At 40.0% G+C, this 18,650-nt stretch overlaps 1 protein-coding gene across 1 annotated transcript in view; it reads right to left on the bottom strand.

The window, feature by feature from the left end:
• Positions 1–9,595: 9,595 nt before the first annotated feature.
• QPCT (glutaminyl-peptide cyclotransferase) overlaps positions 9,596–18,650 on the bottom strand; it is a 28,588-nt gene continuing 19,533 nt past the window's right edge. The window contains exons 4-7 of the mRNA XM_012475547.3: positions 16,468–16,644; positions 14,181–14,280; positions 11,403–11,519; positions 9,596–10,233 (exon numbers count right to left, since the gene is read on the bottom strand). Of these exons, the coding sequence (XP_012330970.2) occupies positions 10,088–10,233; positions 11,403–11,519; positions 14,181–14,280; positions 16,468–16,644 (540 nt within the window). The 3' untranslated portion in view covers positions 9,596–10,087. The remainder of the gene's footprint in view (positions 10,234–11,402; positions 11,520–14,180; positions 14,281–16,467; positions 16,645–18,650) is intronic.

The following is an 18,650-nucleotide window of genomic DNA, read 5'->3' as shown; positions in this document are numbered from 1 at the left end:
TGGGTTGTGTCACTGGCCCCCTGGGCAGCTGCTGGGGAAGCCAGAGCTTCCCTGGGTTCAGTGGTCAGACTTCAGTGCTGCAGCTGCTGCAGCTCCTATCAAAGATGAGTCTAACCCTCATCTCTGGCGGAAGAGGAAGCAATCTGTGGCATTAGGGCATGAAGTGATTGATGGTGGTGCCTTTACAGCGTAAGTTGTCCCTAAGACCTCTCCAGGATGGAAAATGGACAAGCCCAGGGGACAGGATGAAGGGGATCAGAGAAGGGCCCTCCAATGAAGTATTAGTTAAGCAGAGCTTCAGATGAAATGTGGGCACATGCCACGCAAATATCTATGGGAAGGCATTCCAGGCAGAGGAGCAGCACATAGAAAGGCAATGATTCAGGACTGTGCTCAGCTTGTTTGGGAAAATCCAGAAGAGCAGTGTGGCCAAGGGAAGTGAGGTAGAAAGAGAGACATAGGAGAAGGGACCAGAAAGGTGGAGGAGCCTGGTCACATAGGACTTTGCCAGCCATGGGAATGTCACTGGATCCTATTATGAGAGAAATGAAAAACCATTTCAGAGCTTTAATATGACCTGATTACAATTTTTTTTTCTTTTTGATACAGAGTCTCACTGTGTTGCCCAGGCTGGAATACAGTAGTACAATCTCAGCTCACTGCAACCTCTGCCTCCTGGATTCAAGCGATTCTCCAGCCTCAGCCTCCCAAGTAGCTGGGATTACAGGTGTGCACCACCATGCCCAGCTAATTTTTGTATTTTTAGTAGAAACAGGGTTTTGCCATGTTGGCCAGGCTGGTCTCAAACTCCCGACCTCAGATGATCTGCCCACCTCAGCCTCCCAAAGTGCTAGGATTACAAGAATGAGCCACCACACCCAGCCCAACTGCAATTTAAAAGGATTATTCTGGGCCCTGTAAGAGGAAACTGCAGAAGCAAGGGTGGAACAGGGGGGCCAGGAAGAGATGATGGTGACTTGACCCAGAGTGGAAGCAGTGCTCAATGTAGACAGATTGAGGGTACAAAGGAGAGCCTGCAGAACTTGATAACGTCCTGAACTGAAAAAGAAAAGTCAGTACCTGGCTTAAAAAGTGTCCATTTACTGAGGTAGGAAGAAGATTTGGGAGGATGCATGGACCTGGGAATTCAGTTTTGCATTTCATCATTTGAGGTGTCTTTGGGACACCCCAGAGGAGATGTTTGGAGTTTGGGGAGAGACTGAGACTGGAGATACTAATTTGGAAGTTATCTGAACATCATCTTCGAATCGTGGGGCTGGATGTGATCAGCTGGGTAGTGAGTATAGCTGGAGAAGAGGTCCAAGAACTAAGCCCCAGAAATATTCTGATTTCTAAGAATCAGAAAGACCAAAAAAAATAAAAGACATAGCAAAGGAGACAGAAGGAGAGACTGGTAAGGTAGGAGAACCAGGTGAAAGTGGTGACCTAGAAGCCAAGGAGTGAGTGATCCACCAAGTCATTGCCTCTGAGAACTGACCAAAAGGAGACTGGAGATTAGATCAGAGCTCTAAGCTAAGGTCTGCAGAACACCAGGCTGCAGGGAGGTGCTGAAGAGTCCCTGCTGCAGTGGGTCAGGGTGAGTGTGCTGGGGGTTTGGATAAGATTTTGCCAGTAAAGATCTAGGCCACTCCCCTTGCTTCAACCAGATCTGCACTGCTTTTATCTTTGAGATTTTCATGTGAGGTATCCTTCAAAGAAAGGATACAAAAACTTTCAAAACTGTTAGAGTACATTGAATCACTGGGAAAGAGGCAAAAATGTGGACAGGGACCATCTGTGCAGTGCAGCCCCAAGGAAAATCTAAAGCTGAGGGTGAAAATCATAGAGTAGATCAAGCTTGGACAACTCATAGCCCATGGGTGGCACACGACCCAGGACGGCTTTGAATGCAGCACAACACAAAATTATAAACCTTCTTAAAACATTACAGGGTGGGCACAGTGGCTCACACCTGTAATCCCAGCACCTTGGGCGGCTGAGGTGGGCAGATCATCTGATGTCAGGAACTCGAGACCAGGCTGGCCAATATGGCAAAATCCTATCTCTACTAAAAATACAAAAATTAGCTGGGTGTGGTTGTGCATGCCTGTAATCCCAGCTACTCAGGAGGCTGTGGCAAGAGAATCACTTGAACCAGGAGGCAAAGGTTGCAGTAAGCCGAGATTGCACCACTGCACTCCTGCCTGGGCAACAGAGCAAGAGCACATCTACACACACACACACACACACACACACACACACACGCACACACACATATCATGGGATATTTTTGCAATTAAGTTCATCGGCTATCATTAGTGTTAGTATATTTTATGTGTGGCCCAAGACAACTGTTCATCTTCCATTGCAGCCCAGAGAAGCCAAAAGATTGGACATTCCTGGAGTAGACGGTTTATAAGGCCTGTTTCAACCCTAAAGCACTTGGATTCTACTCTTTTGGTTCCAGCTACTGAACAACCATCTCAGTTCAGACTCCACCCCACGGTGTGGTCTGATGATGGCCTTGATGGAGACCAATGACCTGGCTGGCCCTCACACATTGGCCTGATAACATTTAACAACCTCTGAGGAGTCATGTAAGAAGCTTATATTTGATCAAAGTGCTACCTTGAACTCTGACTTTGAAGAGAACTGCTGGACTGAAACGTTCACGGTGAGTCAACAAACCCTTCCTTCCTTCTGCCGACCTCGTCATCCGCTTCACGGTCAACCTGGCTTCAGGCTCTGTCTGAACAAGGTCTTGTCCATGACTGCCAGCCTCTGGTAGCAGAGAAGTTTACTTGTCCTGGTCAATTCCTAAATAACCTACATTTTTCTTGGTTTCCTACATACTGTAATCCCTCTGCCTCCTGTCAAGGTGAAATGTTAACAAGTTTAAATATCCAAAGATGTTTCTTCCTTCCTTGGATGAAACTTTGTAAGCTCTATCAACTTGTTTGTACATCTGGGGAAATACAATGATCTTGAAGAAAATCTGAGCTTATGTGAAGCAACTTTGTTTTCCTTTAACAAACTCCTATTTCCAACACCAGAGTCCAACTGCAAGGAAATGAAACATGAACGGCTCAATTTACAAATCTTCTAATTCTCATTTTTTTATTTTTGTTTTTGAGACGAAGTATTGTCCTGTGACCCAGACTGGAGTGCAATGGTGTGATTATAGCTCACTGCAGCCTCGAACTCCTGGGCTCAAGTGATCCTCCCACCTCAGCCTCCCAGGTAGCTGGTACTACAGGCTGGAGTCACCATGCACAGCTACTATTTTTATTTTTGTAAAGATGGGATCTTGCTATGCTGCCCAGGCTGTCTCCAACTCCTGGCCTAAGCAATCCTCCCACCTTGGCTTCCCAAAGTGCTGGAATTATAGGCATAAGCCACATTCCCAGCCTAATTCATATTTTTAAGCAGGAAGCATAGTCTATCCTTATAACTCCTATGCTCTTCTTCTAAAACTTTCACACTGTAGTTTATGAACTGTGATGAAGGACCAAGTACATCTCCATTCTAACAGCACATTATAATGTCCACACAGTATATAAATAAAAGAAAGGCAGGCTGGGCACAGTGGCTCATCCCTGTAACTCCAGCACTTTCAGAGGCTGAGGCAGGTGGATCACTTGAGGCCAGGAGTTCAAGACCAGCCTCGCCAACATGGTGAAACTCCATCTCTACTAAAAATACAAAAAATAGCCAGGTGATGGTGGTGCATGCCTGTAATCCCACCTACTTGAGAGGCTGAAGCAGGAGAATCACTTGAACCCAAGAGGTGGAGGTTGCAGTGAGCCGAGATTGCGCCACTGTACTCCAGCTAGACAACAGAGACTCCATCTCAAAAAAATAAAAAATTAAAAAAGAAAGATAACGTGGTACCATGCCTTATATCATGCATAAGTCACCCAACTCACTTACCTACTATAATGGATATTTGTTGCTCTCGCTTGCACAGCACTCTTTTTCTAGATCTTCCTTTGGACAACCACCTCCTCCCTGCCTTCATTCCTGTGGTTTGGTAAAGCTGACACTTCTCCCAGCTATAGGTAGGGGCATGAGCCACAGGCCAAAGTCAATCAGTGCATTCCATCCACCAGCCCAGAGGCTGAATCAGCAAGGGTCCCAGAGCCCCACTTGGGCCAATGGCAGTAAGGCCAAGGACTTTGTGGAACTATTGCTCAGAGGACAGGTAATCTCCTTACACTGAAACTGGAGTTATGGGGCTACGAACTTGGGGATACTAGCAGCCATCTTGCCCCCAGAAGGAAATACTTACCTAAGTTTCATGCCTACCCAGAGGAGGGCAGAGCAGATAGATAAGAGATAGGGTTCTGGGGTCAACTAGGTCTGAAGTCAGAGACATGAAATAAATTTCTCTTTTTGCTCAGGTAAGTTTGAATTTTCTGTCACTTGCAACCAAAGGAATCTTAAATGATCCATCCTCTCTAGATCTTGATAGCTAAACCTTTAAAATGAGAATGTTGAAAACTAGTCAGTGCTGTGGAGGCACCATTGGCATTTGGGGTGAGACGATTCTCTAGTGTGCAAACTGTCCCAAACATTCATTTTTGCCCCGACCACTAAATTTCAGAAGCACCCCTCAGTCTTCATGACAAGCAAACATTCACCACCCATTTCACTACATACACACACACACACACACACACACACACACATTTTCAAATGTCTCCTAGAGGGTAGCTGAAAACCAGTAAGCCAGTGAACTAGAAATCTCTAAAGTCCCTTCTAATCGAGCTGAAATCAGCCATGTCATGTATCAGAAATTAAGTTCCCTAAAGGCTAGTCTTAGCATCAACTGAGAATAATTTAAACTCTCTTTTCACTTATTTGTAAAATGAGGACACTAATATACAGCTCTGTGGGTAAACCTATGAAGGGATGATCACAAGCAGTTAGTTGATATGGAATCATTCTGACATAACCTAAAATGGAGCTTTAACAATTCTCAAGGAAAATATCCTAAGTGGTTTTGAATACCATTGTTGCATATAATTTTCCCTATTAAATAAAGTTTAAAAACTGAAATTTTGAAGTCATTTTTTCGTAGTACTAATTCATCTATTAGTAAAGGATTAAAATCACTCATAAAGCTACTCACTGTAGCAAGCATTTTTCAAGACCTCTCAATAACATCTCCAGCAAGAGCAGTTGGCTTGGAGGAGGGGTTCATTTTTACAAAGAAACAGAGTTTATCAAGTCCCAGGTGTTACTGCAAGGATGACTAGAGAACAGCAGTGAAGTTGATGGCTGGTAGTCAGCTATGCTCATTTACTTCTCCACACCAATCTCTTAGCTCGTGTAATTTACTACATGTCCTTCTTTTTAACCAAAACCACAAATGTTAAATCTGTGAGTGCCAAGGACCACACAGTGCTCAGTAAGTGTAAGAGAATAAAGTTTCCAGTGCTATTTATAATTTATGAGTTTTTAAATCTATTTTTACATCACCTGTGTAACCTTTGTGAATTTGGGGTGTCTGTTTCTTTATTTTTATTTTATTTTTGCTTTAAGCCATGCTATTTTCCCTTCTTAGCAATTTTGTGCTCTTAATGCTAATTCTCAAATGGTCTAAACTCTTCACTGGCAAATTCAGATATGTCAGGAGAGTGGGCTATGTTCCATGTGTTGCCTTTGAAATACGAGCACAGTAAGATGACTTCACACTGCATGCGTACTCCAACCAAATTCCGGCTGAGCCATGACACAAGGCAGTCCTTTCATCCCAGCTTTCTTTAAAACTGTCATAAATTATTGCAGCTGGATGTATTGCCAGGAGCCTGGGGCCAATGTTCATATCTAGGAGCATGTGAGGGGTATCCTATGCCACCCTCCTGGCTCAACCAGCTAACAACCTTTTCTCTCCACCTCGGCACCTTGGAACACAGCAGTAGCTTGACACAATGCTATCTGCCCCTTGCCACAAAGCAGTCATTTCATTATTTGAGAGATGGAAAAGATGTACCATAAAAGACACAGAAGCGACAGACAAAAGGGAAGTAAAGGGAGGCAGTTAAACCACTTCAAAGCTACTTTTAGAATTTCAGGCTGCGTAAAGAGTGGCCCTGAAACTGAGAGTGAAACCTCAATCTTTCGTACATTCATCTTTGAAGCCAGAAGTTAGGGGGAAGGCTGGCTCTGAAAGCACAGCCTCATGACTTCATGAATAGCAAATTTAAGTCATTTCCCCCAAATTTTCTACATTAGCTTTGCTTTAAATTACTGCAGCTGCCCTGAATAGTCTCCCTCATCTTCTCTTTATTTCTTCTATTCCCCTCTCCCATCTTTGTTCCTCAGATTCAAGTCTTGCACAGAAACTGAGACTTGATTTTCAGCAGAATATACGGTGACCAAGCCCCCTGAGGGGCTGTCTGTACATTAAAGAAATGGAAGTGTCTTGAATTTTGTCTGTCATCCCTCCTTGACACAAAGTAATCACCTCCAGCTGGGCCAACTTGATTGAGGAAACGTTCAGTTTTCACATGATTTTGCTGCAGCGCCGCAATGAATGTATTTCTTTGATGGAAGAAAGAAGCTTCATGAAATAAACTGCTTAAAGATTTGGAGTTGGAGCTGAAAACATGAGCTGCTTTGTTCTTATGACAACTGCTTTGCCATCTAAAACACTTCTCCATGTTGAAGGATCTGTCTTTTCTCTTCCAGCCACAACCCTCAAGCTACAATAACAGGCTCATAATTTTTTTTTAGATGCCAAGGTTATGAATACTCTTTTATGAATATTTTCCTTTGAACTCATTTCTCTTGCAGAAGAAAAATAGCCCTTCGTATTGCAGGGTTGACAGTAATAGACAAAACATACAAATTGTTCTCTTAGGGGCAGTAAAATGCTCCAAAATGCACATAGAAAAATTCCAAATGGAACCTGATGTTTATGGAGCACTGTCTTTGCAGCTATAATTTGTAAAAAGTAATATTTCTGACTGGCATGAATTATAGAGAATATATTTCAGAGATTAATATCCGGTTAATGCCTTAAAATGTCTCCATTTATGACATCATGACTGCTTTTCCCATATCAGTGCAAACTCTTAGTGAGTAGAATTTGAGGATATGTCTTTTCAAAGGAAGAAAACCTTCACTGAATTAAGCTGTTTATGGTTTTTTTTTCTTTTATCCCATTTCAACATATCCACCAACCTCCTGTAAAAATAATTAAACTAATGTGAACTCAACAGATTATAGTAGATCTCTTATTAATTTCATTTTGCCTCCAAAGGAGCTTATCATTTAGGCTTATAATTATGTATGCAGTATTGTCAACTAATGTTTAGCTTCCTCCTTAAAACTTCATTTCATTCTGTTTTAATATCTTCAGTCTGTTAGACCATTTCTTTACTTTTTTTTTTTACTGTTAAAAAAATGTGTTTTCTCTGAACTCTTTTCAAATGTTTTCTCTCATCCAAAAAATTAGTCCAGAAAATGTAGCTCCCTTTAATCCTGCTTTGTGTCTTAGATACTTTAGTCCAAAACCACTCGTGTTGATTTCTATATACCCATGCTTATGCAAAAACAGCCTTCACTACAGCAGAGTAATCATTCTGCATGGAAATGATGTGTCTCTGAAGCCTATGTTGTCAGGTGAATCACGGCAGCAATGACCTAAGAATGCATCCCCAGGTTGAAATGACCTATAAAAATTTCAGGCTGGGTGTGGTGGCTCATGCCTGTAATCCCAGCACTTTGGGAGGCCAAGGCCGGTGGATCAGCTGAGGTCGGAAGTTTGAGACCAGCCTGACCAACGTGGAGCAATCCCATCTCTACTAAAAATACAAAATTCCCCGGGCATGGTGGTGCATGCCTGTAAACCCAGATACTCGGGAGGCTGAGGCCTGAGAATCACTTGAACCCAGGAGGTGGAGGTTGCAGCGAGCAGAGATTACGCCATTGCCCTCCAGCCTGGGCAACAAAAGCGAAACTTTGTCTCAAAAAAAAAAAAATTCAAGATACAACTATTGCTTTGCATTTGGCATTAGGAATATTCTGCATAGTTCTTTTCACATAAAGGGCCAATATTCTAGGGTGGTTCCCAAGCATAAGCTTTAGAGCAAGACTGCTTGGGTTCAAATCCCACTATTACTGCTAACTATGTAATCTTGGAAAATACACTTAACTACTCTGAGCTTCATAAAGTAAGCTTACTAGTACCACCAACCTCACACGATTGTTGTGAGGATTAAGTCAGTAAAACATACAAAGCACATGTTACTCTGTCTAGCACAGAGTTAGAACTTAGTATTAGCTCTTAATATCATTAACTCACAAAGGCACGACATCCCTTTACATGACTTTAGAAGGACATTCGTAAAACAAAAAGAAATACTAGAGAAATCTAATTCTGTAAAATTTACTAACATGAAATTGTAGACAGGTAATGTTATATATAAAATATATATTTATATATAGCATAGAATACATCTAAATATATATATATAATTCTGGCTATGTTCTTCTATATAATTTACATAGTTAAACAGATAAAATTATTTTTATCCTTTTCTTACCTGAAAACTTTGTTTTAGCAAGTAAGTTACTTTCCCAATGACTTCCATTGTCATTCAGCACATTAATTCACTGAGTATTTACTAAATATCTTGTCTGAACAAGGAACACACAGAAGACAGTGGCCCCAACTAACTTCATCTGTATGCCAGGATCGATTTCCTCATTATTTAATTGATCAAGTTAGTATTTCTAGATAATTGTTTCCTGTAGCTAAAGACAACTTATGAATGCCTACATATCTTCAAAAAACAATGCTCTAAGTAATTAACCAAACTTGAATACCATATAATCTACCTACTCAAAAATTGTCACAACTACTGCAATACTACCGTGTTACCTTAATATTGACTCTAGAGTTCTGTCCTCACCTCAATCCAAAACTAAAACAGCAAATATATGTCTAGTAATTACATCGTTTAACAGGAAACAACAGGCCAAAAAACTGTAATACAGTTTGATTATACCTTTATAAGAAAAATCTGCAGTTAAGAAATGTGAGAAGGCTAGGTGTAATGGCTCATGCCTGTAATCCCAGCATTTTGGGAGGCCGAGGCAGGAAGATTGCTTGAGCCCAGGAGTTCAAGATCAGCTTAGGCAACATGGAGAAAACAAATCCATACAAAAATACCAAAAAAAAAAAAAAATTAGCTGGGCAAAAAAAAAAAAAAAAAAAAATAGGTAGGTGATACAAGCCTGTAGTCCCAACTACTCATGGGGCAGAGGTGGGAGGATCACTTGAGCCCAGGAGGTCAAGGCTGCAGTGAGTCATGATGATGCCACTGTACTTCAGCCTAGGCAACAGAGTGAGAGAGACCCTGTCTCAAAAAAACAAAAAAGGGCGGGAATATAAAACTAAAGAGCGAACTAATGGTGATTCTATTAATATAATGGGATTATAGTTTTCTTTTCTCCATTTTCCAAAATTTTTGTTCTTCACTACTATTTTTATAATGAGAATGTTAAATTTTCAAAACCCTATAAAAATTGGACTATGTGTTAAATTATATTATTATTCTTTTATATATAAAAAGACATCACAACATAGCATTTAATTCTGATTTTAATTTCCATAAGATTAACCCTACAAAGATTTCTCAAAGAAATGAGAGCCTTCAAACTACATCTTTGTTTTGTATTACATGTAATTGATTCCCACACATGAAAAATCATAAAATGAAGGCTATATTTTGCAACCACCATTTAAGTTGTTTAGAAGACAATGATATTGAATAAATGAACCTGATTTTGCTTCATAGTGTTTATCTAAAAGAATTTTTGAAAGATATTTATTTTCCATTTTCCTTACATGTTCCCTCTTTTTCAACCTGTAAATAAAACTTAATGAGCAATTTAGGATGCAATATCACAATATAAGTATTCTATAATTCATCTGATAACCCAAAAACACCTAAGAATAGGACAATCTATAGGATAGAAGTTTCCACACAGCATTTGTTTGAAATCAGGTTATTTTAAATAATGCCTTGACTTTTGAATTAAATTCTAGAAGCAATTTCCATAAACTAAGTCAGGATTACAAATGAAGATACTCCAGCACAAAGACTTGTAGGATTTTGTTTAGATTGTCAATGGTTGATTCATCCAGATTTTCTTCATTGTCATCCATGGTGTGCCAGACTTCAGGGAAAGGAGATGGTATCAGATGCAGAATTGGAACACCTTAGTAAGAAAGAACCAACTTGTAACTATGTGCATTACTCCAGTGAGTAAACTAGAAAGTGTCATTCTTCAAGCAGAGGGAGATCTGTACCATATAAAGACAGTTGATAATTCATCATCTGTGTACTTTCTCATATCCCACCGTTGTACTCCAAAATCACTCACTCATTAAACAAATATTAAATAATTCAGTAAATAATTTAAAAGCCCCTACTATATACCAGTTCCTGTTCTAGAAGTTGACGTTTCATTAGTGAAAGCGCAAAGCCCTGCCCATATACAGTTTATAATCCAGTAGAAAAAGAATCGAATAAACAAATATAAAACATAATTTTAGGAAGTGATAAGGCTCATTAAGGTAAGTGCTACTCTTCTAGTCTTGCCTTTGTCAGTAAATGGTCTGCGTTTATCCAGGTGCTCAGGTCAGACTTCTGGAAATCATCCTCAACTCTGCCCTTTCCCCATGTCCCACGTACACATCTCACACACAACAAGTTTTAGATTTTCAATGTAACATCTAAATATCATACTGATAAGCAGCGTTGAACCTTAAAGCATTAAATGTTGTGTCTGAATCATACCTGGTGTCAATAAAGATCAAATGAAGGACTTCTTCCCTATCATTCATTTTGGTTTAAGCATCTGACTTCTAGCTTACCAGCACATAATCAAAAGACACATATTGGTGAAAGCTTATTTATAGCACAATATGTATATCTCTTTTTTAAAGATAGGTATTCATTCAAATTAATTTTTATTTTCTGATTCAGGTCATTCAAAATAGTTTTAGATTGGTTCAGATCATTAGTATTTAAACTTAGCATAGTCGATCTTTAAAGAATGATGTTCTTAATGAATCAAAACATATCAATTATTATTCATATTTAATTTACTTCTCAAATATCTGCAGCAATTAAAGACCTGTTAAGTTTCGCTATGCAAGTGAGCTGTCTAATGACACCAGAAAGTTAAATAAGGTTTGGGGATGAGCAAAGATTGAAAATATTGATCTTGATCTCCTCTTGTGAGTGGATAAGTGATATATAGTCTTGGACTTTCAAAATGAACATAAAATACAATAAATACAATAGGTTAAAATATGTGCATGCACACACACGCACATGTACACACACACCACACACACACACACACACACACACAAACATTACCTCTTCTTAAAAATGGAATATGATCATCCTGAATCACACCTCCATAACTGTAATTCTGGAAATACTGCCTCTCCAAAGAGTGATCCTTGAGCAAACCCAATTCATGAAGTTCATGTTCTGTAGATGACAATTAGATGAACTTCTATTTTTATCTGATTGAGACTCATACTGTATCCTTAATAAGTTTGAAATCTTACCATGTGTCCATAATTTTTAAAAGATTATGCAACAGCAAGCATGGCCACACCCATGACAATAAACATCTGGTTGAACACGAGTATATACATTTTGGAGCAGGAGGAAAGAAGAGTCACACATGGCTCTAAACTGACAGATGAGAACCTCCTTAGAGGTAGAAACTCAACAGAACAATGGAGAGATAGAGAATGAAAAAAACAGAAGACAGGTGGCTGAAACGGGGGAACACAGGTGCAAGTGTAGATGCTTATAGGTCCAAGATGCTGCATAACGAATGCCTTAGAGATACAGAGCTTAAAAGGGGAATACTCAAACAGAATAGAGATGAAGTATATCAAGTGACCATTCTATGGAAAGGGATACCTAGTGTGACCTACATCAGTGGTTCTCAAAGTTGTGATACCTGATCAGCAACATCAGCAACATCTAGGAACTTGTTAGAAATGCAAATTATCTGCTCCTACTCAGGCTTACAGAAATTCTGAGGCTGGAGTTTAGCAATCTGTGTGGTAAGAAGTCCTCCAGGTGATTTTGATGCACTTTAAACTTTGAGAACCACTGGCCTGCATAAGTCATGATTCAGGTCATTTAAAATAGTTTTAGATTGGTTCATATCATTAATATCTAAATTTAGATACTAAATGATGAATGATCTGTCATTGATTCAGATCATTAGTATCTAAATTTAGATACTAAGTGATGAATGACAGATCATCTAGGGTCTGGAATTCGAGACCAGCCTGGCCAACTTGGTGAATCCCGCCTCTACTAAAAATACAAAAATCAGCTGGGTGTGGTGGTGGATGCCTGTAATCTCAGCTATTCAGTAGGCTGAGGCATGAGAATCACTTGAACCCAGGAAGCGGAGGTTGCAGATGACAAGAGATCACATGAATATTACAAGAAAACCAAATGAAATTTCCTAGGATAGCTTTTTTTAATTGCTAAATTTAAAGGGTAAAACTAAACCAACTAGTAAGCAACCATATGGAATATGATTCTAGGAGCATTAAGAAAGCCCTAACCACCACCAAAAACAATATTCCTGTCTGTTTATTGGTACTTATAATTCCTTTACCGTGAGACACTTTTTCCTATACAACTAGAGATATGGTTTGAAATGTAAATACCAGTAGGAGGGGCAGCACAATGGGTTAAAATTGCAGGAAGGTGCAAGTCATTGGCATAACTTCATTCTGGTACAGGAAATAATAAAAGTACACAAAATCCTTGAAAGAAAGCCAAACTCAGTTTTTAGAGGCGACCATCAAAGTAAGGAAAACATGCTGCAAGGAAGAAGCCCAAGAAGTTTATATTAATAATACCATCATAGTAATTCCTTCAAACTAGGAAATGAAATTTGCCAACGATGAGTATCTGAAGTTCAGATACAAGTTTCTATAAGAATCTAGACAAATTATTTACCAATGGCAAAAGTGTGAGTTACGATGGCAGTGTTTTTCCCACTGCTTAGAAGTAATGCAAGTCTATCTTGCTCCAAGAAGTTGATGTGGCGAATAAGGAATTTCTAGCATGAAGTTCTTGCCTTCAACACAGCCCCCTGGCCTGGATTCTACAATAAAGATCAATCTCATTTTCATCTTTCCTTGATGTCTGAAGGGTTTGTTTTGTTTTGTTTTGTTTTGCTTTGGGTAGGGTGGAAGCACACAGGTAAGAAGTTATTCTCCTTCTCTTACTCCAAGCCCCAAGCCCCTCTCCTCAGCCATAGATACATACGTTTCCTGGCCTGGCCTGGTCTGGTCTGGTCTGAGCTAGTCTACTCCCATTTATTTGACTCTAAATCTTGAAGGATCTGGCTTTCTCTTCATCCTGATCTCTTACTTCTTTGGAAAATTGGCAGAGATTGTACTAGATTTAAAGGAAAATAATATCTGGATAAGGTAGAAAATAGAAGATGGCAAAGACAGAGATGGAAAAGAAAGAAAACTGAAGAATATCTTTTGGTATCATTGTAAAGACTTCATCTTCATCATTAGCCAACATGCTTTGTTGAGTAAAGTTTCCTCTAGAAATACATTCTACATGCTTCAAACAGGACTCTGGGAAAATATTCTCAAACCATTTTTAAGGATGTGCAAACATAAAATATAGTATTTTAGTTTCCAAGTCAAAATACAGTTTCATGCAGGAAAATAAGCTGGGCTCACTACAAAGATGAAAAGAATAATAAACTAATCAATCAAGCAATTTTTTGAGATGGAGCCTCACTCTGCCGCCAAGACTGGAGTACAGTAGCGCAGTCTTGGCTCACTGCAACCTCCGCTTCCTGGGTTCAAGTGATTCTCACGTCTCAGCCTACCAAGTAGCTGGGATTGAGGGCCCCTGCCACCACACCCACCTAATTTTTGTATTTTCAGTAGAGATAGTTTTTCACCATGTTGGCCAGGCTGGTCTCAAACTCCTGAACCTAGCTGATCTGCCCTTTTGGCCTCCCAAAGTGTTTAAAATTATAGGGATGAGTCACCGCACCCAGCCAAATTATAAATTTTGAATTTTAAAATGTAATATTTGTCAGTAGGAAGAAACTATGTTTTCTTTATTAATAACAGTGGTGCTTACCAATTGCTTGAAGTCTTTCAAACCATCTGGCTGAGTTTAGAAAAAAATTGGGAAATGTTGGGTTTGGAGCGCCAATCAAATCCAATAAGACCAATAAATCCTAAGGGAGAAAAAGTATTGTTTAATCACCATCATCAAAATGTGTTTTATGTTCATCAATAAGGAAATACAATCAGTCAAAATTAACTGCATTTTAGTAATTGAGAATAATATGGAGAGCTATATGAAAAGATTTACTAACATTTTATGCTAATTATTTTGGAGAACTCTTTAAATCTTGCTGATGCAATGTGGACAAATAGCAAAAATTGATTCTTCGTATATGTGACTCCAAAAGGATATCATTAAGGATAAATTAGAAAGAACTTAAAGTATAATGATAAAAAATTTAAAAAAAGAAGAAGACATTTGGATAAATATTTTGTGGACTTTAAAAGCATACATTTACTTTATTTTCAGAAAGGAGTCCAAGCCCGTCTGATCTTCTATTCCACTCTGTTTAGCCATTTTATCCTTAATCTGTAATGATACAACTCCCAAAGGAAGGCACTTGGATATAACTATTTATTAATCAAGCAGTATCTAAGAAAAGTTCCTTGTACAGGAGCTATATAACATCGTGTCTCTGGATCTCCATTTCCTTGTGTATCAAATAAGAAGCTCAAACTAGCTGATCTCTAAGGTTTTCTTCTGGTTATAGCTCTCCATCATCTCATCATGAGGAATCTCCAAAGACTACTCACTAGATTAAGGTCTCCTCCTGATTTATCTAAGTGAAATAATGTGTGGGTAAATATTTAGCATACATTCTAACACATAGTAGACAAATATTTTCAGAGTCTGTGATCCTAAGGACATAGCATGAATAAATTCATAAACAAAAATTCAATATATTCATTGTAAGAAAAATAGGCTTCTTTGGCTTGTTACATAAATAAGTAACTTTGTTCTACTACTGATCAACCAGGCCTCTCCTCTTTGTCTGAATGTTTTTTGGCCACTTGGGGACAAGTGAATAAATGAGATGCTGACCACATTCCCCTGGCCCATTAGGAGCTTCCAATGAACAACAGGAGGAAGCAAATGCCAACATGAGGTATATTAGGGTTATAGAACACACAGAATTTGACCATTTGGACTTTCATAGGGTGAAGGTCAGTGATAGGACAAAAGACAGGAATGAGTATGGGTACTGGGAATAAGCTATCAGTTCATAGATGGAGTGAGGGTCAGGAATGGATGGAGGCACTGGGAAGAGTGAAGTCTCAAAGGTAGCATGAGGTTCCAAGCTGGGGTTAGTGAAGATGTGGGGACAGAATAAAGATCAAATATGGGAAGAGAGCCGGAGTCAGGAGAGGATTCAGGGGTCGGGGGAAGGATCAGGGATGGAGTGTGGGCCCAGGAAATGGGAATGAAAATGAGGCTGTGTGTTGCATCCGTTACTTAGTAATAATAGCAGGGTTTTAAGGCAGCATCAAAATATCCCCACCCCCATGTCAAAAATGCCACATCAAAACCAACACATCAAACTGTCTAGTCACACTGGAGGCATGGTATAGCTTTGAAGCCACCAAGGAAATTCTTCACCCCTACCCCTCTCTTATTCCATTTCCCAAAGCCCCATGTTCTTCAGACTTATAAAGCCCTCAAAGAAAGGGGTTGCCCTCTCCACCTCCATACAGTACTGAGGGAATGTGCTCCCACTGGGCCCAACTGAATCTGATGTTCCTGTAATCCATTACATCATTTTATCATTTTAATTAAGCTCAGTCAAACATGGTTTCTAACCAGGAATTTTTGTTTGTTTTGTTTTGTTTTGTTTTTTTGACAGGGTTTCCCTCTGTTACCTAGGCTGGAGTACAATGGAGCAATCATAACTCACTGCAGCCTCGAACTCCTGGGCTCAAACAATCCTCCTGCCTTAGCCTCCTGAGTAGCTAAGATTACAGGCATACACAACCACACCCAGCTAATTATTTTATTTGTTGTAGAGACAAAGTCCCCTTATGTTGCCCAGTCTGGTCTCGAACTCCTGAGCTCAAGTGATCCTCCCTCCTTGACATTCCAAAGTGCTGGGATTACAGGTATGAGCCACAGTGCCGGCTCAGAATCATTCTTTTTAGCTCTGGGATTCCTCAAAAACCCAATGCCTGCCAAGGAATGTTCTATCATAAACAGTCTGCTCCAAGGATGCTGTGGCATTTTTAGGTCTTAACTTGGCTTTTGCAACCTTTTTCTTAGAGGCAGAGCCTACAGCTACAACGCCATGGAAATTGCCCAGACTAACCATGCCATGCAGTTGGCTGGTGCCTCTCGCTCCAGGTGGGTGTGGGGTTGATGCCATCTTTGCAGCTAAGTGTCGAGATCCATAGAGAGAATCTTGAGGAGACCAGTGAAGAAAAGCCTCTTCCCCATCAAAGAAAATCAGCTGAAGTGACAGATCTGGCTTGGAGTCTGAAACATTCTGGTAAAAACAACAATAAAAAGAGAGCAAAAAAATACTGTGATGATGGGAAAAAACAGCATGATTTTCAATTAATTAGGCAAAAAGATAGATGTGCCACGAAGAAAGGAAGATACCAAAGCAAGTGAAACTATGCCAAAATTTATTCCACACCACTTCCTCTTCAAATGTCAGCACACCTCCCACAGTCTTCACCCATATAAACCACGTTCTTCCACCCCCTCTGAAAATGGAAGTCTTTTATATTTTTTCTTACTCCTCATAGAATTTTGAAACAATGAAAGTGCTGTGATGAACCGTGTGACACACCACCCACTTCCCCTACAGGAGGGTGTGTTGCCTCAGCTGCTGGGAGAGCTGTCAGTCACTTTAGGAATTGCCTCAGCTGCACCTCCTGGGAGTGTCCTACATCCAGTGCTGCGGTACTGGGGGCTCTCTAAGGAGCCATTGTATCTCCAGAGCTCCCCAGGGATTGGCTGAAGCTGTTGTTGAACCTGCATTACAGCTCAACTTCTCCCTCTGTCCAATACCATTTCTTTCCCCTCCTTGATACCCAAGGCCACTCCCTAATAAGTGACCTGAATGTTAAACTCCATATCAGAGGGTGCTTCCTAGGGAATCCAACCTGAAACAACTGTAAATCTTTCTTGCTTCTCACCTTATTTAAGTCTTCAATTTTGTACTGAGTCTAGCTTCAAGAGTCTGCCCCAGGAATGCTACAGAGACGCAAAGAATAATAACTATAGCCCTTCCCTTGAAATAGCCTATACTTTAGTTGGGTTGGGGAGAGATAAAACACGTGAGCATGGCAAAATGTGCCAATAGCCACAAATGTAACATAAAAGTCCTCTGGAAATTGGATAGAATGAGAGGCAAAACGCTGGGGGTGTCAAGGAAGGCTTTATGAAAAAGATAGTATTTGAACAGAACTAAAAAGAGTGAGTAGGATTCTGAATGACTTTACACTTTACTCTGTCTGACAATAACCCCTGTCTTTCAGATTAGTCCTGGTACTCTAAACTCCAAAATCCTTCAATCCCACTAGAACCTCTAATCTATTAGAATGTTTCACCTTTTCACAGTCCTTCACCTTCGTAATGTCCTCACTTGACTCTATATTTGCTTAAATTCCAGTCAATCATTCCAATCACTCCTTAACTCCATTGCCCCTCTCTGCCTTGGTCAAATCTTCATGGCAAAAACATAACATTAAGTCCCACTCTCTACCTACTTTGTGCCAGTACTCATGCAGCTAAACCACGCCAGAGAAAAAATATATAACCACACTGTCTGGCCTTGCTTAAAGTTCATGACCACAAACCTCATGTTGGCCTTTCATGTTGACTGGCAAGTCATACTGTATTTTCTTAGTTCAGTCACTCTAGCACTCTTCTAGTATTTCACATTCCTCCTCTCCCTGCCACCTCACCCAGCTTCATTCCCAACCAATGACCTTCATTTCTTTCTGTCATGCTCATATTAGATGCCAGTCTCTGCTTGTGCACAAAATCTTATCCCCTCTCATCTGCTCAAGGACATTGTTCTAGCAAATACCATTACTCTCCTTCATCATCAACTTTTTTATCTCTGCTGGATAATTCCCATCAGCCAACAAACATGCTGCTGCTTTTCTCATCTTAAAATGTTTGACCTCACTCACTATCTCCACCATCGACTGCCCAATGTTTTAATCCCATTTATAGCAAAACCCTTGAAGGGGTTGTCTATTCACACTGTCTCTAATTCCACTTCTTAAACTTAGCCCGGTTGGGTTTTACCTCTATCGTGTACTGAAACTGCTCTTGTTGAGAACACCAGTGACTCTACATTGCTACATCCAGTGCTCAACGCTAGGTCTTCATCTCTCTTTACTTACTGTCAGCATTCAACATAGTTAACCACTCCCTCCTAGCTACACTCTCTTCATTTGGTTCCTAAAATACTGTATTCCTCCTACCATAGTTAGCACAATGGTTCCCTTCATCTCCCTTCTGTCTTAATGCTAG

Source organism: Aotus nancymaae, unplaced genomic scaffold, assembly GCF_030222135.1.
Source record: "Aotus nancymaae isolate 86718 unplaced genomic scaffold, 86718_ANA_hifiasm-v0.15.2.pri h1tg000057l, whole genome shotgun sequence".
Taxonomy (NCBI): domain Eukaryota; kingdom Metazoa; phylum Chordata; class Mammalia; order Primates; family Aotidae; genus Aotus; species Aotus nancymaae.
The sequence above is the reverse complement of the archived record's forward strand: the minus strand, read 5'-3'. Positions and strand labels throughout refer to the sequence as shown.